Genomic DNA, 27,709 nt, shown 5'->3' with positions numbered 1-27,709 from the left:
AAGCATCTAAAGGCATCCAGTTAAATTGTACATAGACCATTACTGTAATTGTGCAAAAAAATATGTTGTTTCGTGAATAAGTACCTAAGATTTTTGTTTTGTATTGTTTCAGTGAGTAAAAATAAATATGCAGAGCTCAAGGTTTGCAGATTTTGTGTCTCATTGATTTAAATTGAAGCTCACTCACTGACTCTGTCTCTATGTTTTCTAGCAATATTTTGTTTATTTGACTTCTCAATTTTTTTTTTTTATAAATAAACTAATAAATAATAATAATCTTGGAAGTTTGCTGATAACCCTGCATTACAGTGCAAATTTTAACGGCTCAAATAAATACAACACTGCACTTATCATTTTTGTCGTTGTTGTTGTTTTGTTTTCAGCTGCGTTCATTACTCCTGTGATGCTATTGATTGCCAAGAGCCACTGATCCGGAATGCAGAGGTGCAGTGCACCGACGGCGGCTACTTTAACGGAGCACGCTGCACTGTCATGTGTAACAGCGGCTATGTCCTACAAATCCACAGGGATGATGACATCATCAAGAGCCAGGTACTTACCAGTATGGGCAAACAAATGAGAAAGATTATGTTGGGCCAAAAGTTGTATCCCAATGCAAGGGGGCCATACCCCAGTGTTATTATAATATTATTTATTCATTATTTGAAATATTAACATTTTATTAAATTTGATTAGGTTTAATTTTAGTGTCAGTGATTTTGCTGTGGGCTTTTGTTAAGTTTAGAATTTATTTTATATAAATTAGTTGTAAAGGCAGGGATTTAAATTTTTAAGTTTAATTTTTTCATCTACTATTTACATTTTTTTTAAAATACTTTTCTGTCGTGTGACTGATGTGGAGTAGCCTGAGTACATCAGACTTCATACTTCCACTCAATTTCAGTTCACTTCTGTACTCAGTCTGAGATAGCAAACCATCTCCCAGCCAATCAACAAACATAGGGCGGGCTGAGAGCGTGACGTAGACGCTAAGCGCCGAATTAAGATCGAGTTTAGGTTAGGGAAATCGAAAATGACAGTGGACATGGAGAAATGGTATGCTATTCGCAGAGTGTTTGTTTCACATTTTCAATTGAGGTGATGTTGTGGCCCTACTCCTGACAGGCTTTGGGAAAAGTAACATTTATTAACGGTTACCGATCGTCAGCGAGAAACTGGGGAGGCCAAAGTCCAGCAAGGTGATAATTGTGATTGCGTCGCCCTCGTCGGTTTTGTTTTTGCAGCATACCTGTGTTTACAGCAGTAGTGTGAGGCTGCTGAGGTGGCTGAGCCGTTGCGTAACACACATCATAACCAAATTTTATGTGACTGGCTTACGGGTAATCAATGATTTTAAACTTAAGACAAGCGTCTCCCCACGAGAAAGTAAACGCTTGCCAGTTATGCCCTTCCAGACTCGGTCTATGAAGCAAAGCAAAGTAGCAGGGTTGGTATTACCAGGCTAGGTGTGGAGACCTGAGGGGCAAAACATCTTAATGCATTAACCCATATTAACCATTTTCTTGATAACAGTTTTCAGTGAGAATGCGCTTCATGTGCAGTTTAATGTGTTGGCTTCCTATTCTGGGCATATCTGTTTGGCTGTATCCACAAGTTTATCACAGAGACATCTATTTGATGTCTGCATTTACAAGTCGTATTTTTAGAGTGTTTGATCATATCTGCAATACATCTATAGGACATATCCTATCATATGTCAAATACGTAGAAGATTAAAAAATGTCTTTAAAATGTTTATGATTTGGAACGTATGTAAAACTAACATTTGAAAGATGTCTATCAGATGTTTGTATACACCAGATGCTTTCCAGATGAAGCAATCTTTAACACACATCTTGCAGACATGCACGTGTTATCTGGGTATATAGTATCAATAAGGTAATTACTGTCGTAGCATTATTCATGCAAACCTGATAAAAATAACTGGTGGGCAGCAGAGAAAAGCCTTGTTTTGCTTTCCAGATGGGTTTTTGCTATAAAGATGTGAGGTTACAAGTAAACAGTGAATTAAGAAAATTATTTTTAATGGGTGCTCCATTGCCTTGAATGTTGTTGGTAACTTGTTGCATTTTAATAAGTTTACCAAAAAATATCAAAATATGCATGAAATACGTAAAAGTAAGCTATGTTAAAATAAGCTGAGAATACTGCACTCCAATGCACTTCCAATTCTGCAGAAATCCAATTCCAATTCTGCAAATGCCGATTCCGTGTGGACCTCATGTTGAAGTTCTCATTCAAACTGGTTGCTTTGCAACTGGAATGTAAGTTTGTGCTCTCAATGATAAAGGATTAAGGAATATTGTGTTTTTTTTTTTTATATTTCCCTTTGGGTTTCAGTGATGTAGTAGTTTTATCAAACAACACCCAGAGCGATTGATCATGCCCTTGCTTTTGATCTCTACATTCTTTATCTCAATGATGTTTATGACAAGATCTTGCAATTTAATGTCATAACAGTGTGTTTCTGTCACATCAGCATGGGAGCAAGGACAATGGTGTGAAGTTGCTTCTTGTCGAGCTTCATTAGAAAGTGCACTGGCTTCAGTTGAGACATGAGGCTTCCAGGAAATCTGCTTTAGATGGAATTATCTTCAAAACAATCGGTTCCCTCCACTTGTTTGTGTGTGTGTCCTTGCTTGTTTTCATCATGCAAACACTATGCTCAGATGTTTAATGGATAACCATTGTGAAATCCAGTCGAACTCTAATAGTGCACTCTTCCACTCTTCTACTAGATTAAATGCATCTCAACTAATCAGTGCCTGAATATATATTTCTTTTTTTTTTCTGGACAATTTGTCTGCTAACCATATTGTCGTTGCATGACAGGTTGGTAGGTTACTGCCACAATAACACAGAATAAATCCCAGTGGACTACAACCAGGAGGAGGCAATTTCTCTAGTGGAGTGGGCCCTCCCACCTATAGGACACACCACCATTGACTGTCCCGTGGGAAAGTCTCTCCTTTGTGACTGGCATGCCCCCAAAATCATACATATTTGGGCAGAAAAAACACTTGCTGACTGGAAGACAAATAGGTCTTGGCTATACTGATTCTTAACCCAAGCCGTTCCAGGTAACTAAGCAGCAGTGACCTGTGAGAGATGAGTTCTCGTTCTGATCTGGATAAGACCAGTCAGAATATGTATTCCAATCTGGCTCAGAAGGGTAAGAGCTGCATATATGCACATTGTAAAAGTTCATGGTGCCAGTGACAGTCCGAATGGCAGGACTATATACTGATAGACCAGTTAGAACGGTTTGTGATGGGGGGCTATCTGGATGTGAAAGTAAGCATCTTTCAGATCCACTGATAGAAACCAGTCCTCTGAGCATATTTTTATGAAGGCCTGTTTCAAAGTCAACATCTTCAACAGCCATCTCATTAGCAAGCAGTTCATATGCCTGTGATGGAGACTGGGTCTGAGCCCACCATCTTTTTGGGAACAAGGAAGTAATCTTGCTGTTTGTTGGAGTAACATTTCCACAGCTTATTTTGCAAGCAGTGTTTATTCTTTAGACCGGAGAACATGAGGAACATGTTGTCCCTTACTGTTTTAATGATGCCTCTGAAGCAGGGCAGTCTGTGAGTGAACTGTGAGTATCATCATTCTGTGTTTTTTCAAAAACAACTTGACACATCCAGGATAGCATTCCGGGGGTGGGGGGGCTGAGGTGGCGCTGGCTTGGCAGGCTGTGGAGAGGATGGAGCCTTCTGGCTATTTGAAACAGTTACTGCACTGGAGCGCTCCAGCAGGAAGTGCCACATTGCCTGTGATGACTTCTTTGCCACTGTTAACTGCTTGGCACATCCATCCACAGCAGGGCCAAACAGTCTCTTGGGAGAAACTGATGAGTCTAGGAAGGTGACCATGTCAGCGTTCCTTATATATGTCATATTCAGTCAAAGGTAGTGCTCATGCACCACCAAGTTGGCCATGGAATTGCCAATCACCTGAGCAGTGACCTTAGTAGTAGTCAGTCACTGGGCAGCACCCCCTTTTAAGGTATCGGAACTCTGGCTGACTGCATCCACTGTGTGAAGCACTGAGACAGCCTGGCCAGCCACTGAGTAAGCCCTGTTCACAATGGGTGAGGTAGTCCTTCTGGTGTTAGATGGATGCGCCTCATAGGCTTTCAACCCCAGAGCTAATAGAGGGCACAGATGCACAGCGACCAACTCTTCTGAGGAGGGAGCTTGCTATAACCTTGTTCTTCAGTGGCATCAACAGTGGTGAGAGTGGTAGAAGTAGAGGGATTAACACAGACCAAGTTGGATGCTTGCCACATTCTGGTGAGTTCCTCATGAATTGTCAAGATCCTCCACGGCCTTGGTCAGAATCTGGATCAGCTCGCTGCCCACAGTGGGCTGTGTTGTCTGTGTTGAAAGCAGGGTTTTATGCTCTACACTGGAACACGCCCACTCTTCAGCATCTGAAGCCATCGATGACATGGAGTCATCAGTGACAGCATCCTCCTCAGATCCGCCAAAGGAAATCAAGCCGCTTGCAGACAGCAAGGAGCACTGATACTCACATGTGATACACACAGGTGAAATGAGACATTGCGGGCAAAGTGAAGCATGTGGGAGTTACATTGGCATGCATTCACTCAAGCCCATTGTTTGAGTTCCGCTGCTCCATTGTTTCTTCCTTCTAGGCTAGAGAGGAAATGGGATAGCATTTAAGAAGGTGATCCACAAGCAGAGAAGGACAAGACTCATGCTGTTGCAGTGAAGGCAATCTGTCCCGGTGATGACCTATTATGCCCATTTTTACAATATATAAATTAAGTCTTCGATGTCCAGTGTGTATGTGAAGTTCCCTTCGAAAATGAAATGTAACCATCGTGTCTTCATTGGCTCAGATGGAGGGAGCCTATGGAGACTCCTGTGTTTGTTGTTGCGTCCCAACTCACAACATCACAATGCCTCTTTGGCACTGACATTGTATCTCCAGCAGCTACAGCAGAAAACAGTAATGGTGGACTCCTGCTTCTCTTCTTTTCTCTGTTTATTCTAATAAGGCAGAGATCATCATAAATGGGTTGGACTTTTTCACTATAATGAAGTCAGTGTAGGGAGAAATCTGACACTGCTCGTTTTGGAGAGACTGGTTATGATTTATTAGGATCATAAAAAACTTAGTGGGTGGATTTTTACCATTAATAGCTGGTTGTTTTCACACACTGCGGTTAGACATCTGTGTTCAAACACCTTCACAGAAAAAAAAAAAAAAAAAATCAGAGAAAAGTGATTTTTGCATAATAGGTCACCTGTAAATGCATCAGATCTCTGCAGGGGAAGGTTACTGGCTCCTTCCACTGCCGGGGGCTTTCTTCTTCTGTTTCTTGCTTGAAGACTCAGTGAGGAGATTATCTTTGTTACTGATGGAGAAATTTTCAGTCAAAATGGTGCTCAGAGCTGACTTATAAAGTGGATGGCTCCACCCCTTTTGCCGGTTGAAGGAATATTGGTGAACAGATCAGGCTTCAGTATCGGAGTAACAGGAGTTTTCCCAGAAGCGTCAGCTAAGCAATGGGAGAGACTGAAAAGGAAACACTTCAAGTCATTCCAAAACCCATAAGACATTTCATTCTGTCTCATAATTTTTGTCCATAAATTTACATTCCATGAAACCCAAACTTTCGAGCATCAAAGACTACAAAAAGTAATTGTGATTTTATTCATAAACACACAACAAAATTGAGCAATTTAATCCAAGCTTCTGGAGGAGACATACTTTAATGTGATTAACTGATTTATTAACACTAAACAACACACATAGAGCACATCAAATATGGTAAACATAAGCTCAAACATACTTAATTGACGCAACCTAAAAGTCTTATGGGTATGGGACAAAAAAGCATTTTTTAAATTTTAATCATTGTTTGATAAAGTGATGCATTTAAACAAAAGTTTTGGTGTGTGCATTCAGTAAGTCAGTAAAGCAATGGCTGTGTTTAATTAGGCACAGTAGCCCAAATGAGGTGAACCGCTCGGCTATAAATTTGTGTAAAAGAAGAAAACTCGCCATCCACACAAACATTTTTTTTCATCTTTCTCCAACTGAACATTTATTGGCTTTGACCCAGTGTTGTAAATGTGTTTGTTATGAGTTTGTTTGTTTGTTTGTTTGTTTTTGTGTTTATCAATGTGTGTGTGTGTGTGTGTGTGTCACTATGAGTCTACCACATTTACAAAGAATATAATCAGTCCAAACACTCACCAAGACTGTTCTGCTACTAAACCCAACAGAAATGCATGTATTTATGTTTGTAAATCTGTTTTAATATGGCATTTCCAGTTTGCTCAGTTCCCAAAGCTGCTTTTGAAAGATATGCATTTTGTTAAATGCTATGTAGATAGTTGTATTTTATTATCATTAGGGTTAGGTCATGTCATGACATGTGGATGTCAACCAACTCTCATATAGAGCATTGGTAGACTGTTAGATTAGGTTTAGTAGAATAAATTGGCATGGTCTTGCAGTTACTTATAATCATTTGAATGTCTCTTAGGGAACCATCAAAATAAAGTGTTAGCTGATATTTAGCACACAATCTGCTGATAATCCAGTGATTGCTAGTTGACATAGAGTTGCAGAGTTAGTATTATAGTTAGTATAATGTCTAATGTGGACCATCAAAATGGAGTGTTACCTTAATAACCCTGATACAGATGTTCTGAATTGGATTATATTTGAACAGATACTGAACACATGCTGTTTCTTGAATGATTCAAGCTTACATTACAAAGGGCAGGATAATATGTAATCTTTATAAAGCAGGGATTTTTTGTTGTTGTTGTATTTAGCTTCGCTCTGATGCATGTGTGCCTGTATATCAGCAGTTACCTGCAAATACACATGTGTTCTTCACAAGAGTATAAATGACCTTGTCTGAGGTGATAATTTATTATAAGTCAGCCCTCACTCTTAGTTCAATCACTTTTGGGAATTCTGTCCAGATATTCTAAACATATTGATTGAGTTAACATGTGGAAAGCATATGTTTTGTACAGAGAAATATGAAAGTGAGTAATGACTGGGTAAGAAGATATTGTTGTGGTGTATCAAATAGTCAAAGGAAAGGCTGAAGTATATAAGAGAGAAAGAATATCTGACTGAGCTCATCGATAACGTGTGTGTCTAGTGTTATAGTTCTCCTTTATCAACTAAACCAAATGCTTCATGATGAAGTAAGTTCTTTTATAGGACAAAACAATATTTGCAAGTATAGTTTAAAATATATATTTCTAAATGTTGTTGCTATTTGATTTGGTTTATGTAATTAAATGTAAGAGATCATACATGCATGTGGATTCAAGAGCTTTTGCAGATTCAGAAAACATTGTCACATAGTTTTTTTTTGACAAGTCAAACAAACCCAAATTATGAACAAGGCTTTCGCTGTTAAACACAACCTGCATCCTTGTGTATTATATATTAAAAATAATAAAAACTTAGAAATTTCCTCAAATAATTACAGAGAAATATCAAGTAACACAATGAATGAAAATCTTAATTTGGAAGAAAAACTCTCAAAACATTCTGCTTATAAAAGCACTGAATGTTATGTGCAACATGGGATTATAAAACAATGAGTACATGAACGTTAGTGGGCCTACCCGAAAGGATTGTTTAACATGTTGTCCAGATTTGCATGTTATGCTCACTAGCATAAGTCTAACTAGCATATATATATGGCCTAAAAAATTTATTTAGAAAAAAAATCACCCATCGGACTCTCAAGGAAACTAAATTCACAGATCATCAGTATACAAATGATGAATAATATTGTATTGCCTAAAAGTTTACCCCAAAGAAAGCATTTATTAAGAAAATAGAGTTGGACCAATAATAGATTCTCGTGGGACCTTGCACAAAAAAAAGAAGCAGATGCAAGAACATAATTTCCAATTTGAACAGAACAAATCCTGAAGAAAACCACTCAAGTACTACACCATTGATTCCAAACATAGTCTCATAGTCCTTCTATTAAAGCTACATGATTTATAATAAGCCACGCTCAAATATCATTAAAGCAACACCTTGATCTGTGTAGAGAAGGTGACTGATAGCATAATCCATTTGTTGCAAAAGTCAGATTAAAACTAATGGTCATATGGTCAGCTGTGTCATCAATACAAATGTTTTCTAACATTAAATCCAAATAAAACAAATCAACCATATGACAATAATGGTGCGTAGATCCAGGGACCCACTTTGATAGGTTAAAGGAATCAACCAAATGAAAAAATTCCTTGGTCATCGGTTTACAAGCATGTTTTCGCTACTCACTGCTGTGTGTTTGTGCACTTGGATGTGTTAAATGCAGAGCATAAATTCCAAGTATGGGACACCATACTTGGCCACATATTCCCATCTTTTCCTTTCCTTTCCTTTCCTTTCCAAAAAAAAAAAAAAAAAAAAAAGCCACCGAATGACTTAAAGACTTCTCGAAGACAAAGCAGGAGAGGTTGAGGAACTGACCATTTTGGAGCCACCTAAGCAGCTGTACAGAAGCACATATTGTGAACAAATACCATTCAGACCTTGTTGTTAATTATTCCTTTCCTTTCCTTTCCTTTCCTTTCCCACTCATTTACAAAGTCCTTATTATAACCAGGAGGCCTAATGTATAGTGTATATCATGGCAAAAAGTATTGGCAATGACAAATCAATCTTCATTAATTGAACTTCAAAGCTCAACAGACAGACAACAGATTTCAACAGACAGTATTTTACACTTTAACATTATATAATGTTAAAAATAACAGCCAAGCCTCCACCCTGGCGAATAGTCCTCTTAATGCTTAAAAAATTACATCCTGGAGGTAACAGATCAGCAAGAGGACTCGAATCAGCAGCGCTTAACCAAGTACAAGTAATAAAAAGAAGGTCCAACCCATGTGTAACATAAAAAAAAGGAAAAAAACATTCAGAATTAAATGAATGAGATTAGTTTGTGGCACCGCGCTCCATTCCTTTAGGTGGCGATAGCAGACACTTTCTCTCTGCGCTGTTTGAGTTGATTGCACGACTTGCTCCATTGAGCCGTGCCTATGACAGGTCAATGTAGCACAAACTTTTAAAATATTGCATTGTTTCGTGTCACTTTCTGTTTGTTTGGCTTTCCACAGGGGAATGAACCCAGCAGTTTATTCAGCACTAAATTTATTCGCTACAGATTTTACAGCTCTCAAGGTGGGCATTTGTACAATTATACTAAAAAGCCTTAATCAGATGACATGAAGCATGTCGTAGATTGTGTGTGACAAGTTTTTCAGCAAAGTTTTGATCATGTTGATCACTTAGAAGCCTTAGAAATGTGCATATCAAATATCATAGTTTCATGGAGGTTTAATATAATGTTTTTTTAGGGTTAAAATGTCATTTAGTTTGGTAGCTCAGTAGGTTTCGGATGAGTGCGACTGTCTGGATATTTTCTGCCTTTTCTTCAAACAACACATTGCACGACTAATTGGCACTTCATTCCTCATGCAAAATACTGAAGCACTAGTTAGTAGTGCTGCTTTCAGACCTGTGAGAGGAACAGATGTGTCCTTTACTGTGATCTCAGCTTCGTGTACTTTTGTGGTTAGCAGGACATATTGAACTGCACAGAACTCATTGAAAATCTGACGTCTTTTTTCTGTAGATGGACTCAACCGTGACCATCACCTGTGCTGATAGGAAATGGAACAAGCAAGTATCGTGTGAGCCGGTTGACTGTGGGCTTCCAGATAAGTATCATGTGCACCCTGCCCACTTTGATTTCCCAGAAGGCACCACCTACGGCAAGAAGAGCACGTTCCAGTGCAAGGAGCCTGCTCAGCTTGTGGGTAAGAAAACACGGAAAAACTTTGTGAAAAATAAAACTTGCTAAACAAAACTTGACTTGGTAATGTAGGGTCATAGTAGATTTTGAGGATCCAGCATGTAGTACAAAATGCTTGTTGCAATAGTGAGAATTAAATAAAGCAGAAAACTTAATATAACAGCTCGTATTGTAACAATCAACATTATTTGATTATTACTTGGGAAATTGTCACATAATTTGTGATTTGCAGCTGTTTGCAGTTGCAATATAGCATGTTAACATGGAATTCAGTCATGAGCAGTCACAAGTATGTTTAATGATTGATAAGTGATGCATCTATTTTTAATTTAGAGGAGCTATTCATTTTAGAACACACTTTACTTCTTCACAATATGGTTAAAAACATTTATCACCAAATACTTATTAATCAAAAGCATTTGGATTTCTGTATATTTTATAATTAGCAATGTCATGGCAATACTTTGTCATTTGTACTGTTTAATTATATATCTGTCATGGCAACTCTCGGATTAATTGGCATGGTTACGTATAATAATAAAAATGTATTATTTGGTTTTGGCGGAATAGATCTGCTACGCTGCTTCTGTGGCAGAGCAAGTACCGAAACTTGCTACTGCCAATTCTTCCACATGCTGCCTTGAGCATGTAAAAAAAAATATTGCTGCTGCAAGTATAACATACATGACATAACCTCCACAAAGCAAGAGAAATAGAAGGAACAATACAAGCCAAAACAAGAACAAAACACCCACCAACAAGCAGATCTACTGACAAGACATATGAACTGCTGTGTCATACTGTATGTCATATGATCCTTCAGAAATCATATGCTGGTTTGCTGCTCAAGAAATGTTTCTGATTATTATCAATGTTGAAAACGATTGTGCTGCTTCATATTTTTGTGGAAACTGTGACAGATTTTATTTCCAGGATTCTTTGATAAATACAATGTACAACAGCGTTATTTAAAACAAAAAACTCTAGTAACATAATAAATGTCATTATTGTGACTTTTTTTTATCAATTTAACGTTTAACGAATACGTATATGTATTCATGTGTGTTTATTTGATTTGTTCTCTTTGTCGCTCATCTAAAGGCACTAATAACACTCTGACCTGTATGGAGGACGGTCTGTGGTCATTCCCAGAGGCTTTGTGTGAGCTCCGCTGTCCCGTGCCTCCTCCTGTGCCCAATGCCATGCTGCAGACCAAACGCTGCAATGAGACGGGTCTTAAAGTGGGCACCCTCTGCAAGTACAAATGCAAACCTGGATACCATGTGGCCAACAAGCCAAAGAGGTGCGCAAACATACGATCATCCACAAATCAAAACAGGAACCAAAAAATACAACAATAACAACCACTCAGCATGCATGGTTAAACAAAAATTAAGTTGTCTTTTATCATCAAAATAAATTTGACATGAACGGTATCACAGCATATGAAACGTCTTGGTTCCTGCAGGAGAGCCTTTAAGCGTCAGTGCACAGAAGATGGTCGTTGGTTAGAGGGCTCATGTGAGCCGGTCACCTGTCCACCTCCTCCGTCTGTCTTCTATGGTATGTACCAGTGCACAGACGGATTCAAGTTTGACAGCACCTGCTGGATCCAGTGCAACAGGGCCAACAACACACTGAGACAACCACCATGCAAACAGGTATGACTAAGGATAAATGGTGACTTTGCAAGTAAATGCCAACTATCTCTCATTAGAGTATTAGTAGACTGTTAGGTTAGGGTTAGTTGTATAAGTTGACATGTACTTGCAAAGTTACTCAATAGAATGTGTTAGCAGACATTAAGCAGACAGTCTGCTAATATGCTTAATTACATTTATTAAGTTGATCAAAAGTTGCAGTAAATTACTTCAATATGAGGTGCAGTAACATTTATAATACCGTTCAAAAGTTTGGATCAGAAATTATTCCTTAAGGTTTATGTGACACTTCATAGTGGATTAATGGCTGATGGAAATTCAGATTTGCATCACAGAAATAAATTCTATTTAATTCTGTTTTTACCTTTTGAGAAGTATGGTCCCACATATGGGCATAAGAACGTTCAGTGACGTCACATAACTCAAATTCAAACTGTGTTTTCGCGTGTTGGCTGGCGCTGATCTTAAAAAAAAAAAAAAACGAACTCTCGGGGGACCTCTAGGATATTTTAAACTCACCACTGAAAAGGTTAAAGGACATTAACATAGAGAAAACATTATTTTATATTGCAATTGAAAGTGCAGCTTCTATCACAGCAATATATTACATATTACACGTCTGCTAAATGCATAAATGTAAATGTACATTTGACAGTATTTTCACACAGAAAAGTTATCTTATATAGTAATAATTCATATTATTATCATTTTATTGCATTTTTGATCAATAAAATTCAGCCTTAGTAAGCAAAAGAGACTTGTTTTGACTTTTTGTTTTTTCTTGTTATGAAGCTGCTTTGAAACAATTTGTATTGTATAAAATGTTATATAAACAAATGTGACTTGACTCGACAAGTGTAAATCATGACAAAAACAAATTACACTTTAATTTGGTATTTATAGATATTCATATCTTTATCTGCTCTTTCCCCTGGCTGAAGTTTAGAATGTCATAGTGAATGATGTAACATGTTTTGCCATGTTCACAGGGGCTCAACACCAATGTCATCCGCTGCAGAAAGGATGGGAACTGGACCGGAAGTTTCCACTTATGCCCTCAGGTGAAGGGTCAATGCTCTCTACCTCAGAACCTGCATCCCAACATCCGTATCAGCTGCAAGAAGGGCCATGGCATAGGTAAAAACTTTTACCGCAATTTTGTGCACAAATTTATGCTAATTCTCTAATTTGGTGAATATCATCAGAACAGTTAGTACTGATCTATAATGTTTTGAAAATCCATGACAAAGTTGTATATACAAGGGAAAAATTCTAAGGTCACGCATGTTAGCATGGTTCCCTGAGAAGGGGAATGAGATGCACCTTCCCTTAGCCACCGACGAGGCATTTGATGGGAAGAGGCTGCGATATGCCAACTTAGCAGCTGAAGCAGAGGGGCGGGGCTGGAACGTGAAGGTGTGGCCAGTGGAGGTGGGATGCAGAGGTTTTGTAGCCAGCTCTACCACAAGGCTCTTGAAGGAAGTAGGGATCAGAGGGCAGTCCCAACGGAGGGCAATCAAATAACTTGCCACTGCAGCGGAACTGAGCAGTCACTGGCTGTGGCTGAAACGTATGGACGCAATATGGGCTGCCAAATGATCGCATGGTGCCACCACCGTGTGACACAAACCCGAGTCTGATCAACCAACCCCGGCAGAGGGTGTCTTGTGATAAGTGGCCGAAACACCCAATGAGGTCGGGCACACAACTGAAGATGTGTTGCACTGGTGGCACCATGAGATCTGTGCCAAATTTCACCCAACACAAGATGACATCCCCATTCAATTGTTGTGCTGAAAGTACGGATCTTTAACAACCAGTCCTACTAAGAATCCCGATATCTGGTGTCAAAACCAGTGACTGCTGCGAAAGGGCAGCTGACAACCCGGGAAAGACCTGGTGATGGCCTGAAGAGACTGCTGGCAGGAGGGAACAGACCCCAATGGGGCTGTCATGGGTTAGCTACCCGTGTTAGCAGGATCTTTGCACTACATAGTGACTTGGATCCACCCAACTATGGCTACAAAAAATTCGAAAGAAAAAATACCCCTTGAGTCTGCGAGAGCGTTGACAGAAGATGACTCGTCGGTGGATCACACGTTAACAGACCCTGGAATGGAAACGACTATGAATAAATTGTTCAGCACGGGAGTTGATGGAGTAACAGTACTGGCAGTGGCGTGTGGCTGGAAAAAGATAACATCAGAGAAGGGTCTCAAGATCCACCAGGGTAGGAAAAAGTGCCTGAGAGAGCCTAGCGAGGGGCCTCGCATTGACCACTACTTCCTCAGAGGTAGGGCAAATCAGGTGAGTGAAGCCCAGTGGCAGGATTTTCACCACAGTCCACAGGGTATCAGACCCCAGGACAAGTTCAACCAAGCACAGAGCCACCAACGGACATGAGTCCAGAGCCCATCCAGCCACAGACAGCAGTAGAGAGTAAGATGAATGGACAGAAGCCTCAAATCTTGTGGCCTAAATCCTGCCAGTAAAAGGAGTGGGAAACCACAGACACAGACGTCGTCCATCTTCTAGAAGGTCTGAAAGGGGGCGTGGAAAGAATGCTGAACAAGATCGGAGAGATCATTTACAGCTATGGAGCAGTGAGATTTGGGGTGAAAAGTACAACCCCAAACCTTGGGATGCAGACGAACCCATCAGTCAATCTCAAGTCTAGGAGACAACGAGAGATTGAGCGATTGGTGAAAGAAAGAAGGAATCTGAGAAAACAATGGAGGAAGGCCACAGAAGTGGAAAGGAAAGGACTTGAGGCACTACAGGGAGACATCAACCAGCGTATTGCAACACTGCGAAGAGCAGAATGCCCTAGAAAGCAACATGAGAAGAAGGAACGAATGAGGACTGCCTTCTACAGAGATCCCTATAAGTTCGTCAAAGACCTCTTTGTCAAGGAGAAAACTGGGACCATCAAAGGACCCTTAAGAGAACTAGAGTAGCACCTGAGGAATCAGAGGTTTGTGCCAGCCAGCATCCCGGATGATATGTCACCAATTCAACCACACGAGCACCAGCTGGAAGCAAGACCTCCAACTTGGAGCGAAATGGAGAGCACAGTAAAGCCGGCCAGAAAAGCCTCAGCCCCTGGGCCCAATGGCGTTCCATATAGGCTCTATAAGAACGCGCCAGGCATCTTGAAGTACCTCTGGAAGCTCATGAAAGTGGCATGGGAAAAAGGAATTATACCATAGGCATGGCAATGGGCAGGAGGAAGAATCCCAAAGAAAATAATTCCTCAACCATCGATCAGTTCCGCCAGATCAGCCTCCTGAATGTGGAAGGAAAGATATTTTTCAGTGTTGTGGCCCAGAGGCTCTCTGTGTTCTTGCAGAATAATAACTTTGTCGACACCTCAGTGCAGAAGGCAGGGATAAGTGGATTCTTAGGAGGCCTGGAACACACAAATGTCATCTGGAACCAGATACAGACAGCCAAGAAGGAGAAGAAAGACCTGCATGTGGTTTTCTTGGATCTCGCCAATGCCTTTGGGTCAGTGGCGCATGAAATTCTGTGGACTGCGTTCAAGTTCTTCCAAGTCCCAGAGGGTAGCACTATATCTCCACTCGCATTTACAATGGCGAGGGAGCTCATTATTCGAGCATCCTGATGGGTGGTAGGAGGGGAGCGGTTGAAGAGCTGGCTGCGTCTTCCTCCAATCAGGGCATACATGGACGACATGATGACAATAACAACAACAAATGCATGCACCAAATGTCTGCTGGATAAACTCCAAGGAAACATCAAATGGGCAAGAATGGAGATTAAACCCAGCAAATCCCACAGTATCTCCATTGTCAAGGGCCAGCTTACTAATGAGAGGTTCCAGGTCAACAACGAGCCAATACCAACAGTTCTGGAGAAGCCCATCAAAAGCCTCGGCCACTGGTATAGCGCAGACCTCAAAGACTCAAAGCAGATGGAGCAACTCAGGCAGGATACAATCAGCGGCCTCAAGAAGATCAACAACACTGCTCTCCGAGGGAAGCTGAAGCTGTGGTGCTTTCAGTTTGGGCTGCTGCCCCGTCTCATGTGGCCAACTTCTATCTATGAGGTCACGCTATCCCATGCCATTCGACTGGAGAGATTAGTGAATGCACAAGTGAGGAATTGGCTGGGACTGCCGAGATGCCTTACCAGCATCGGCCTCTATGGCAATGGAGCCCTCTCCCTGCCAATCTCAAGCCTGGTGGAGGAGTACAAATGTGCCAAATCAAGGCTGGAAATGACTCTCACAGAATCCTGGGATCCAGTCATCAGAGGTGATGCTCCTACCCTAGCAACAGGGAGGAAATGGAAGCCATCGGCAGCGGTTGCGGTGGCAAAGGCTTCCCTCAAACAACGGGATATGGTGGGGCAGGTCCAACATGGCAGAGGGGGCCTTTGATTGGACATCTCACAACTGCAACCTCTTTAAGTTTCGGATGACATGACTGTGGTGGGTCTCATTAGCAACAGAGATGAGACAAACTACAGGATCGAGGAAAGCCGCCTGGCCGGGTGGTGCAGTGACAATAATCTCTCTCTGAACATGGAGAAGATGAAGGAGAGTGTCGTTGACTTCAGGAGAGTGCACACTCAGCATGCTCCTCTGACCATCAACGGTGCAACTGTGGAGAGAGTGAGCAGCACCAAGTTCCTGGTGCTGCTCAAAACACCACAGCACTGGCCAAGAAAGCACAGCATCGTCTCTGCTTCCTCCACAAACTGAGAAGAGCCAGAGCCCCGGCCCCCATCATGTGCACCTTCTACAGAAGGCACCATCGAGAACATCCTGACCAGCTGCATCACTGTGTGGTATGGTGCCTGCAATGCGTCCTGCCGCAAGTCACTTCAAAGCATAGTGATAGCAGCTGAGAAGATCGTTGGTGTATATCTCCCCTCTCTCCAGGATATTTATGGAACTCGTCTCACCCATGAAGCCCTCTGCACTGCTGGTGATCCCACACACCCGTCACACAGCTTCTTCAGTCTGCTGCCATCAGGGAGGAGACTGCAGAGTCTCCAGGCCAGGACCAGCAGACTGAAGGACAACTTCATCCATCAGGCTGTCAGAAAGCTGAACTCCCTCCCGACCTTGCCCCCCTCCCCTCTTTTTCCCCATGCAGCACTGAACTCTTTGAAAGCAGGTGATGGAGATTTACTACTAATCACAGAACCGGCTTTACTTATGAGATTCAAATGATCATCACATTCGATTATTTGTACAGCCCTAGACAGAACTCAGTACTTTACAAAAACTTCATCAGAAGATATGCTGTAACATTCAGATCTTAACATGGTTAAACTGTAAGAAGTGTCCATTAAACTTCACTGAAGTGTCGATATCTGCAATGACCTTAGTGATGAGTAGACAAACTGTTTAGCAGTGCTCTTCAAACACTAAATAAAGATGTTATGCAGTGTTTCAAGATGTTACATGAGATGTGGACTTATGTTCTCTGTCTTTTTTCTCAGGGAAGGAGTGTGAGTTGTCATGCAAAGACAATAACAATGATGTGGTCATTCTGCTGAGCAACATGACGGCCAGCAGCATTATGAGACATCACTGGATGAACCCTCCCAAAGTCAAGGTTTGTTTTTGTGTGCACCCTCTCAGCTTACTGGCAGGTAATGTTGCACCAGGATGACACATCCTGAGTGTGACTCAAAGTTTGAGGTGACACTCCTTGGACAGCAGATATTGGATTGTGCATGATGATTCATCAGTGTCATTTATCTGTGTATAGGCTCTGGACTTTAGGGTCAGCGAGAGGCACAATCTAGGAATTCAAAGCTATAATGACATTTATTATGTCCAAACTACATTCAGTGCCATTTAATGCACTTAAACTAAATGTTTTCAATTACAAAAATATATTTCATTGAGCTTCAAGGTTTACAACATATTTTTATCATATATTTAAATATATTTTTACCAGGTTTCTTAAAAAAAGCAACAAAGTGCATATTAAGACTGCATCAGGTCGGCATATTTCATCAGTCAGTTCCAATTAAAGGGACAATAAGTAACTTTTTAGGTATTTTATTATCTAAAATCAATATTTTTATTCATAAATATGCCCTCAATGGTGTACAAATACCTATGCCAATGTTTGAACTAATCCTTGTAAATGAAGAATTTATTATCTTTATATACATGGGACAGGTAGGTTGACGGAGGCTTCCATGTAGTTCCGCCATCTTGCAAAACTATAATACCAGAGAGGGACAAAAAGTACTAAGCCAACGCGTTTCCACAGCGCGTTTTCGGTCAGAGCCAGAAACGCAGGTGCAGAGCAGTGAGAGGCGCTTGAAACTGCACCGGCAAGTTTAAAAGTCTGGATTGAATTCTTATTATGGACCATACATATGCTGCGCCACAGGAGAAGAAAACATCGTCGCCAAAACAGTCAAAAATAGAACGTAAAAGGAAACGTGACCGTAGATTACAGAAAACAAGAGTTAATGTCGGGGAAGCTTTTATTAGGTGGAAAGAGCTAATGCTTGATAAAGATTTCAAAAGAGACGCTGAAGTGGCCAGTTTTCTTCTCGACAGGTACGTCAGTGTTACAGTCTATATTATAATATTTTTTTTATATCTAACAATGCATATAATTCAGAAAATATAATGAATAAAGAAGACATAACTACTAATTACAATATTTCATGTTCTCCACAGTCAGTAATTCATACTGTAACATTTGTTTGTTAGTTGTCATGTTGCAGTTTGTTTGAAATAACACACCTGTTCACCTGAAGGAAAACTCGACGAAGTGCTATTAGAATACATCCTGTCAAAGCTTTTTGGTACATATCGCCTACCGTAGATGCAATGCGCATTTGAAAAAGCGAGGCGCTGGAGAGCAAAATTAGTTTGAATGCAAAATACAATTTCACCACTAGATGGGAGTAATTCCTACTCAGTGTCCCTTTAAGACCGTTATCAGGTCCATACGATGAGGATCCACCCATACAAAAACATACCAATGAGATCATACAAATTCATACGAATCAACCACTAATTCACCAAAATGTTAAATACTTACAAACTGCCATGAGAATGTGTCGAAATAACAATTCAGTCGCATTGTATACAGTATATATGTATTTAACCTATTAATGGCTTCAAACGAAGTCACAAAGCTAACCATTTAACAAAATATAATATTGGTATGTATTTATATTTATTTATATATTCTGTACACAATGGTTTTAATGTGAACTGTAACCATTACACTCACCTCTCAGGCCAACATAACTGCAGTAAAAAGAATGTCATTTCTTTGTATTTGAAACATTTCCTTGCTTTATATATACGGTTGCAATCGAAATTCAAACCCCCTAGAGACTGCAGTACTTTACAAATACAAGCTTTTCTGAAGATCCAGGATAAAATAAAAATTGTATCGTCAATATATAATGTAATACTTTTGAGTTATACGATTTTTTTATAATACTGCTATGTCATAATTATTCAACCCCTATTCAACATTGCTGTTTTTAAATCACTTATTTGCATGGTGAGGAAAAAACAGTCTCAAAAACACAATTAAGCTTTTAGAAACTCTATTAAAAACAGAATTGGCTTGAGCCGTTACACATACAGTTAGCCCATGCATGTGTTGAAGTTGAGTAGCAAAAATGTCAACAGAGATCTCACAAAAGCTAAAGAGAATAAATATCGTAGTACTTTAGAAAGGCTAAGGCTATATGAAGATTTCCAAGACATTGAAAGTTCCTAGAGTCACAGCTCTCAGCCTTATTCCTTAGCTTAAAGTGTCTTTTACCAGAAAATCTTTGAGGTTGTGGAAGAAAAAGCACAATATCATAAAATGTTTAATCAGAGCAACTAAGAAAAATCTGCAATGTTATGCCAAAGACTTGCAAGATGACCCGATGAAAGGAGGAAAACCATTTCAATGCAGTGTGTAAGAAGAACACTAGACAAGTATTCCCTTTATGTTGAGACATCTTGTAGAATACCACTATTGATCAAGAAGAACAAAGGACAACTTGAACTTGATAAAAATTCCTTTGTGTAGACTTGTGGAGCTCTGGAGGAATGTTATATGGAGTTATGTGACCAAACTGGAACTTGTTGGACCCATGGATCAGCGGTATGTCTGCTGCAAAAAAGGCAAAGCTCATAAACAGAAGAACACCATCTCCATCCTCAAACTTGGAGGTGGATCAGTCCTGTTATGGGGTTTCTTTACTGTAGAAGGAAGTGGAAATCATGACTGTATGAAGGACATCATGGTTTCTTTAAAGTGTCAGGCCATTTTGACAAGAATTGTAATGCCTTTGGTGCAAAAACTAAAGCTGATGGTCAATGGACTTTCCTGCAGGCCAGTCATACCAAAGTACACATCCAAATCTACTACTGCTTGGTTCAGGGATCAGTCATAGAATGTACTTAAGTGACCTGTTCAGTATCCAGGCTTAATTCTCATTTCAAATATCTGGTTGAATTTGAAGAAAGCAGTGGCAATGTGAAAACCAAAGATTATCAGTGATCTGAAAGCTTTTTCAGGTGTAGAATGGGCCAAAACTGTGGTAGAGAGGTGACAGAAGCTTCTAAACACTTACAGACAGAGTTTATTTGGAGATTTTAAAGAATAAAATATTCTGCACAAAGGGGGTTGAATAATTTTAAACATGAATGTTTAGAGCCAATTCAAATTTTATCATGATTCATCAATGTTCCATTCTCAGAATCACTCAAAAGTGTATTAACAAACTTTCTCTAATACTTTACTGATGCCTTTGTTAAATTGATTTCATAAAATGTTATCCTCCACAGCAAATTGTCTTGCAAGTCAAGGAGATTGAATAATTTTGATTGCAACTGTAAAAACAAATACTACTACTACTAATAATAATGAAACAATTAGGAAAACAATAAATGTTCAGAATTAAGTTTTCAATGTAAAATTTTAAAGTGAACTTCTGTCGTTAACTTCTGTCTCTGATCAGTGAACACATGCAGCAGTTGTAATTTTGCAATGTAGCAGACATCCAATTACCGTTCATTGGCCGCAGGCTCAGGCATGCATGACTTTCCCAATTACCTGGCATTGGTAAAACAGGGTATGATTACAGTAATCTCTTAACTCATCTGAACCGCAACGAGGCTGAGGCCAAGTCATAAAAGTTAAAATGCCATCTGTAATCACTATAATTTCAACAATGACCCTATTACAGGCGATAGGAAAAAAGCTTCATATAAATATACCTGTCAGAAGTATTACATTGTTTTAGCTGTGACTGCAGTGTTTGACTGGGAGTGTTATGATGGCAGTCTTCAGGCAGTCTTCTTACTGAACACCTGTCAGGCTCCACTGCAGGCCGGAACATGCTATCTTCAATCTTTGCATGCTAGAAAATACTACACAACTTTTAAAATCGGAATATATTTTAAAATACAATTTACAGTATCAAAAACAAAGTGAAACATCTCAGGATTTGCATGTAGCCCTGTGTCCCCTGAGACGGAATGAGACACTGCATCCTCTAGTGGACTGATGCCTGAAGCACGTGGAAAACTCTCTGAATCCATTGGATTGCACAGCTCGTGAAGTCATTAGCAGAGCAACCGGAAGTATGAGAGGGCACCTGCAATGCATGTAAATTACTTCTTTGTCTGAAGGAGATGGAAACAGGCATACCCTAGGTATGGCAAGGGAGTACCGTGTTTTGTTCCCTCTTGGGGGACCATGGTTACACGTGTAACCTGAGATGTTCTCCTTAAAGTGAAAACGCACAATGTCTTTTCTTATAGCCACTATAGGAAACAAAATGCCCACTATGCCATGCAATGATACACACAAACAGTGCTCCAGACAGCAAAACAGCTTAGCAGAACAGCTATCCTCAAACAGCTGTTCCTAAAGTCAATATGGCCTCTCACACCGCTTTAGTTCCAGAACTAAATGTACAGTACTAAAATACTGGGACAATTTTGCACAAACTATTTCCCAGTACCATTTAAAGAGTTGCATTCACACTGACAGTTTGTACTAGGAATTGATATGAGCTGGTCAACAGCGATGTCATTTGTGACCAGTGACGGAAACCAGTGACACAAGTTGGCAGCAAAACTTTCGAGCAAAATGAGAAAGAAGCGTTTTTTTTTTTTTTTTTTTTTTTCAAATTGGTGATTTTCGTTTTTTTGCAGAATCTGTTAGATGAGATCACAAAGAAGCCTCTCCGTGTTTGAGAGCAGTATTGGTATATTTAAAAGCCTACATTTTGAGCTTGAAATCAGGTTGTTTGTCGGAGATTCTAGCACGCAGTAGGGGCGTTTCATTGTCTGTCTGTATTTCCATACTGGATAAGCCGGCTTTTGTTTCTTTTGTTATTGCCCCCGCCCTCCGAGGGAAGCGTGGCAACTTAGTATGCAGCGCTCTGGCCGGCTGTAGCTGATATCAAAATTCAATTAAGATGTACGCCGCAAAGATGAACGCAGACGAGCTGAACCATGGCCGTTACACCGAAAATGTTTTGAAGTACTTCTTCGACAAGCCGGATGCTTATAAACAAGTGCTCACTGATTCTGAAGACGATCTGAGCGACGATGAAAGCGGCATAATAAGACTGTAATATCCCTAATCTACAACTGAGCGAAGATGATGACGAGGAAGAATGTATTGGACTGGCATCAGACGAGTTGGACCGTAAGATATCAGAGGCTATATCGATAGTAACATTTGATGGGGATAAAGACAGAGAAATGGGGGAAATCCGTAACATTTAGAGGCAAACAGACGCACAGTGCAAACTTCGGAGATGGTTACATCCACAAAGAAGACCCCGACAAAGAGAAAGTGTGCCCAAACGACTTATTTCATTGGAGGCATCAAGATCTGCAAGAATACTTTTGTTTCTTATGGGATGAGTTTCCATAAACATCAAAGTTTGTCATTTTGTGTTCATTCTAAGAACACGTACACGTTATCTCATGTTTAGTCCATGTTTAGACCTTCCCATAGCTACCTTTTGTTATTAGCTAGCTCATCGGTTATCACAGAATCCTGTTAAAAAAGTCCTAATGGGTCCGTGTACGTTTTGATAGTTTGTTTTCCAATTTGAAATGAAATAAGCAGAAACGAGAAAACGGCCCCTTTATTCGTTTTTTAGTTTTTTTTAAAAAACGAAAAACGAGATTTCGGCTTGAGTTTTCGTTTTTTAGTTCAGAGGCATAAAACGAATAAATGACTTCAAAATTCGTTTTCCACATGTGGGCGGTCCTAAGACGCCCCCTTCCGCCGATTGGTCAAGCAAATCTGAGCATGTGACGTCATCAGTTGTCGCTCAGGTCTGTTCAACAAAATAATAGTCCTCTAACGTTACTATGGCTACCGATTCTTAAACTGTGCAGGGCAGGTCCTGTTGGGCTTTCTTCTGTGCAACTTTACGCGTTTCACAGAAATCTTTACATCAGAAATATTAAATATTAGTCTGCCACCAGCCCGTTTTAATTAGCGGTGCGGAGTTAAATCTGTGTGGTGAAGCTGCGCTAGACAGCGCCGAGCGGGAGAGGATCAATGACCAGTGTTCGGTCAGCAGTCAGAACTTGGGTACCGATGATGATGAAATACATTTTTACTGAAAATGACCCGCGAGTATGATTGACAGGACGATAGCGGAGACAATTAAAAGCGCAATATACCGTCTGTTAACAAAAAAAAAAAAAAAAAAAAAAAAAATATATATATATATATATATATATATATATATATATATATATATATATATATATATATATATATATATTTTAATATAAGTGACTTTGTCTTTGTTTTAAATCAAATAATTGTGAACCACAAACCGAGCCTTCATTTTAAAGGGCGATTTCCAAATATATTTTATTTATTTGTTATAATATGGGTATTTTATGTCACCCGTCTTATTAGTTTGATTATAGGCTATACGCGATTTTTTGTTTTTGTTTTTATTATTGTACTATTTTACTGTTGTTTTTTAATTAACAATATATCATAACAACTTAAAAAGATCAAAATCTGCAGAAGACATTAACAAATAACATTGGTGTTGTCATAAGGCAAAATAGACAAAACACATCTGCTTTTCCTCTAGATCACTTTACAGTGTGATGGAAATAAACTTTTCTTAAAGCGTGTTGTATATCACCACAGCTTTATTGGCACCCTTTTTATATGTGTTGTATACTGTAATAGACAATTGTCCTGCAAAATGATGAGGTTTGGTAAAAAACAACAACATTGCGAGCATGTCGAATTGTGTTTTGAAATTTAAATAAACAACGTAAGAGGCTTCAGGCTGTCTGATGAAGTCTGTATGGACAAACACCCAGCTTTGCAGTATAGGTGGCACAGAAACAGCATCTGACCTGGCATTTAGATGTACTTTACACACTGTCTATTGCAGCTCAAAGGAGGCACTGTGAATTTACATTACAATTTCATTCTAAGAGGCTATTAAATGTGAAGTGACAACATGAAACACTACTTTTAAGTGTGTGAATGTGTGTGTGTGTGTGTGTGTGTGTGTGTGTGTGTGTGTGTGTGTGTGTGTGTGTGTGTGTGTGTGTGTGTGTGTAAAAGCAAGAAGTCCAGTCCTGGCTGTATAATCAAACAATAAAACGAGAAACAATGCATGCCATCAAGAACATTTTTTATTCCACAGGAACTTGATCCAGTTCACTTGTTAAAGGATACTCCACTTTAAAATAAATTCTGTCATCATATACTCACTCTCATGTTTTTTTCAATCCTTTATGAATTTCTTTCTTAAGCATGAATTCAAACAAGATCAATTAGTATTTTCAAAGCATTTTGGAACTCTTCTTGTTGGAAATTGACAACACGTTCATTTACATTACATTATTCATTTAGCTGACGCTTTTATTCAAAGCGACTTACAATTGCTATGTATGTCAGAGGTCGCACGCCTCTGGAGCAACTAGGGGTTAAGCGTCTTGCTAGGGGACACATTGGTGTCTCACAGTGGATTCGAACCCGGGTCTCTCACACCAAAGGCATGTGTCTTATCTACTGCGCCAACACCACCCCCTCATCGTTCAAAAAGAGACGCAATGTCAGGACACTGCATAGAGAACTGCCTCTCCACAGCAACCTGGTCCTCTGGTGACAGAAATGGATTCTGCCAAAAGTTGAAACTGGTGTCAATGAAGATCTTGCTTCACGGTCATACCTGCCTGCAGCCTCCACTGCATTTGGCAAAAGATCCACAGACACTCTTTTGGCATCCTCCATGAGCCAAAACATTAGGAACCCCCTTTTCTAATAATAATAATAATAATAATAATTAGACAAAAGAACATGTATCTTATCAACATAATTTCAGTAATTTGATAAGGAAAGGGACTTTTAACAGATGATAGAAGGTAATTTACAAAATCAGAGGCATTCTTGACTCTGACACAGTCACGGCCTGTGGCATTTACATTGGCAGTCGATTGATTCAATTACATATGCCTGTACTCTGTAAGATTTACTGCAATAATTAACAGGGGCTATCATGAAATAATATTTGCCAAAAGTGTTAGATTTTCCTGAATGCGCTGTAGAATAATTTAAATCCAAAGATTTTCAACATTACAATTTTTAGAGGAAACGTTCTTGAACTAAAAATAGCAAAAGGGAGACAGACAAATTAACTGTCATAAATGGTTAATGAAAAGGGTCAACTCCAGATACTGTACATCTAATTGGGTGTCAACTCTGTCAATTTTTTCTGTCATAAAATTTTGTGGTTACCATTGTGCTGAAGAGTATTGCTGTCAATTGCGATTTTCACTTTGATTGAACTCATGAGCAGGTGCACATGTGTCGAATGTGTCCATCCTGAGCAAGCATTAATGGAAATTGTATGTTAACTCAATGTAACTCAATTAGGTTATAACAGCTTTTCCCTGTTTTATGTTTCAACGAACTGATTGAAGTAGGTCACAACGACGACATTAGAATTTCTATGTAGAATCAGGTAGAAATACCTCCTTAAAGCAACCAGATTTAAGATCCACTGCTCTAGAGGTCCAAGATTGTATGTAATAAACTAACTTCCTTAACTGTATGTAGCTGTTGTGCTAGTCTAATTGCTTTCCTTTTTTTCCTTTTAAATAAACAGAATCACACAATTGAAAGAATATGGCCTGAAATAAATAACAGAGTGAATTATCCAGTGAAAGGGGCACTGATGCAATTAGTGAACCAGGAGGAACTGGACATGGAAGATGACCTGAAACATTATTGCGTGTCTGCACTATCTTGTCAGGTTACTACAGTTGGTCTTGACCGTGTGGTGCAGTCCTGGTATGCTCACCGGATTCCAGGTAAAACAATGTTTAAGTGTGAATTATGTAATAGGCATGTGCAAGTATCAACATTTCATATCACAGTAATTACTTAAGGTTCAAGTTTTTTAATAGTATTGCAATAAAGAACAGGTTTTAAAAAATTGTGCTTTGTTAATGACAAGTTTCAATTTTTGTGATGTATATTAAAATATCATGCAATATGGCAAAAAAAGTATAAGTTTCAGATTTAAGAAACAAAATTAACCTAAATAAGCTAAATACTAATTTAAATAACCCTAATGCAAACATTAAATGAAAACAACACTTTAAAAAAATATAAAATTGTGGTTGCTTGCCCATTTATGATCAATCAGATCAGCCACAAGCTAATAAATTTCAGCAAATAATTTATTATCAAAGCAAGGGAATATTCTAAAATGCTTACAGTTTTTTTTTCAACTGCTTACACACAAATTATTACTTGTCACACAATTTCTAAAACCAATTTCTAAAGACATTTAGACAACAGAACCACACACTAAATCTGCAAAACCATACACAAATGTTTGGCCTTTTACTCAGTTTTCAATTTCGTTAAACACTTTTTGCAAAACACAACACACAATTTTCTATACAACACACCAGAATCTGACAGGAAGTTTCTTGATTTCCTTTTATAAACACAACCAATCAAAATGCCACACTAATTCATCAGTGCCTCACACTAACTCCTCACATGTGCAAACACTTGTTGCTTTACTTAACAGCAACCAATCATAACTTTAGTAGTGGTCTATAAGCCAAAGGTCAAGTAATAGCTTTTGGATAATGGATGCAAACACTGCAGACAGAGTAAGAGGAGTTGGAGGGAGAGCCAGAGGACGAGTTCGACTAAGAGGAGGAAGGGGAGGAAGAGGATGAGTCAGAAATGGAAACAAGGCTACAGTAGTCGATCATGTGATAAACCATGGTTTAACAATGAGAGAGGCTGGACTGAGAGTAGAAAGAAATTCATAAAGGATTGAAAAAACATGAGAGCGAGTATATGATGACAGAATTTATTTTAAAGTGGAGTATCCTTTAACAAGTGAACTGGATCAAGTTCCTGTGGAATAAAAAATGTTCTTGATGGCATGCATTGTTTCTCGTTTTATTGTTTGATTATACAGCCAGGACTGGACTTCCTGCTTTTACACACACACACACACACATATATATATATATATATATATATATATATATATATATATATATATTCATGGTATAATTATGTAATCCGCTTATTGTGAGCCTAAATGAGTAAATTGGTATTTAATCATTATCAGGGTGACTTGCCACCAACTGCTGGTGTTTATATATATATATATATATATATATATATATATATATATATATATATATATATATATATATATATATATATATATTAAAAGTAGTGTTTCATGTTGTCACTTCACATTTAATAGCCTCTTAGAATGAAATTGTAATGTAAATTCACAGTGCCTCCTTTGAGCTGCAATAGACAGTGTGTAAAGTACATCTAAATGCCAGGTCAGATGCTGTTTCTGTGCCACCTATACTGCAAAGCTGGGTGTTTGTCCATACAGACTTCATCAGACAGCCTGAAGCCTCTTACGTTGTTGATTTAAATTTCAAAACACAATTCGACATTTGCTCGCAATGATTTTTTTTTTTTTTTACCAAACCTCATCACGCTTTAAGAAAAGTTTATTTCCATCACACTGTGAAGTGATCTAGAGGAAAAGCAGATGTGTTTTGTCTATTGGCATACATAGCCTATTACGTGTTTTTTTTATTTATGCTATTATAATCACACCGGGTCACCAACTAATGAAAGATTGAATAAATTAACACATCCTT

General features: G+C 39.1%; 1 protein-coding gene across 2 annotated transcripts in view; it reads left to right on the top strand.

The window, feature by feature from the left end:
- Positions 1-27,709, top strand: part of LOC113084678 (pappalysin-1-like) — a 121,623-nt gene that overhangs the window by 69,020 nt on the left and 24,894 nt on the right. For both annotated transcript variants that reach the window (XM_026254942.1, XM_026254936.1), the window contains exons 15-20: positions 384-552; positions 9,689-9,872; positions 10,970-11,171; positions 11,337-11,529; positions 12,519-12,666; positions 17,002-17,117. In XM_026254942.1, the coding sequence (XP_026110727.1) occupies positions 384-552; positions 9,689-9,872; positions 10,970-11,171; positions 11,337-11,529; positions 12,519-12,666; positions 17,002-17,117 (1,012 nt within the window). The remainder of the gene's footprint in view (positions 1-383; positions 553-9,688; positions 9,873-10,969; positions 11,172-11,336; positions 11,530-12,518; positions 12,667-17,001; positions 17,118-27,709) is intronic.

Source organism: Carassius auratus, chromosome 5, assembly GCF_003368295.1.
Source record: "Carassius auratus strain Wakin chromosome 5, ASM336829v1, whole genome shotgun sequence".
NCBI classification, from domain to species: Eukaryota; Metazoa; Chordata; class Actinopteri; order Cypriniformes; family Cyprinidae; genus Carassius; species Carassius auratus.
Note: the sequence above shows the minus strand (reverse complement) of the source record. Positions and strands in the feature narration are given on the sequence as shown.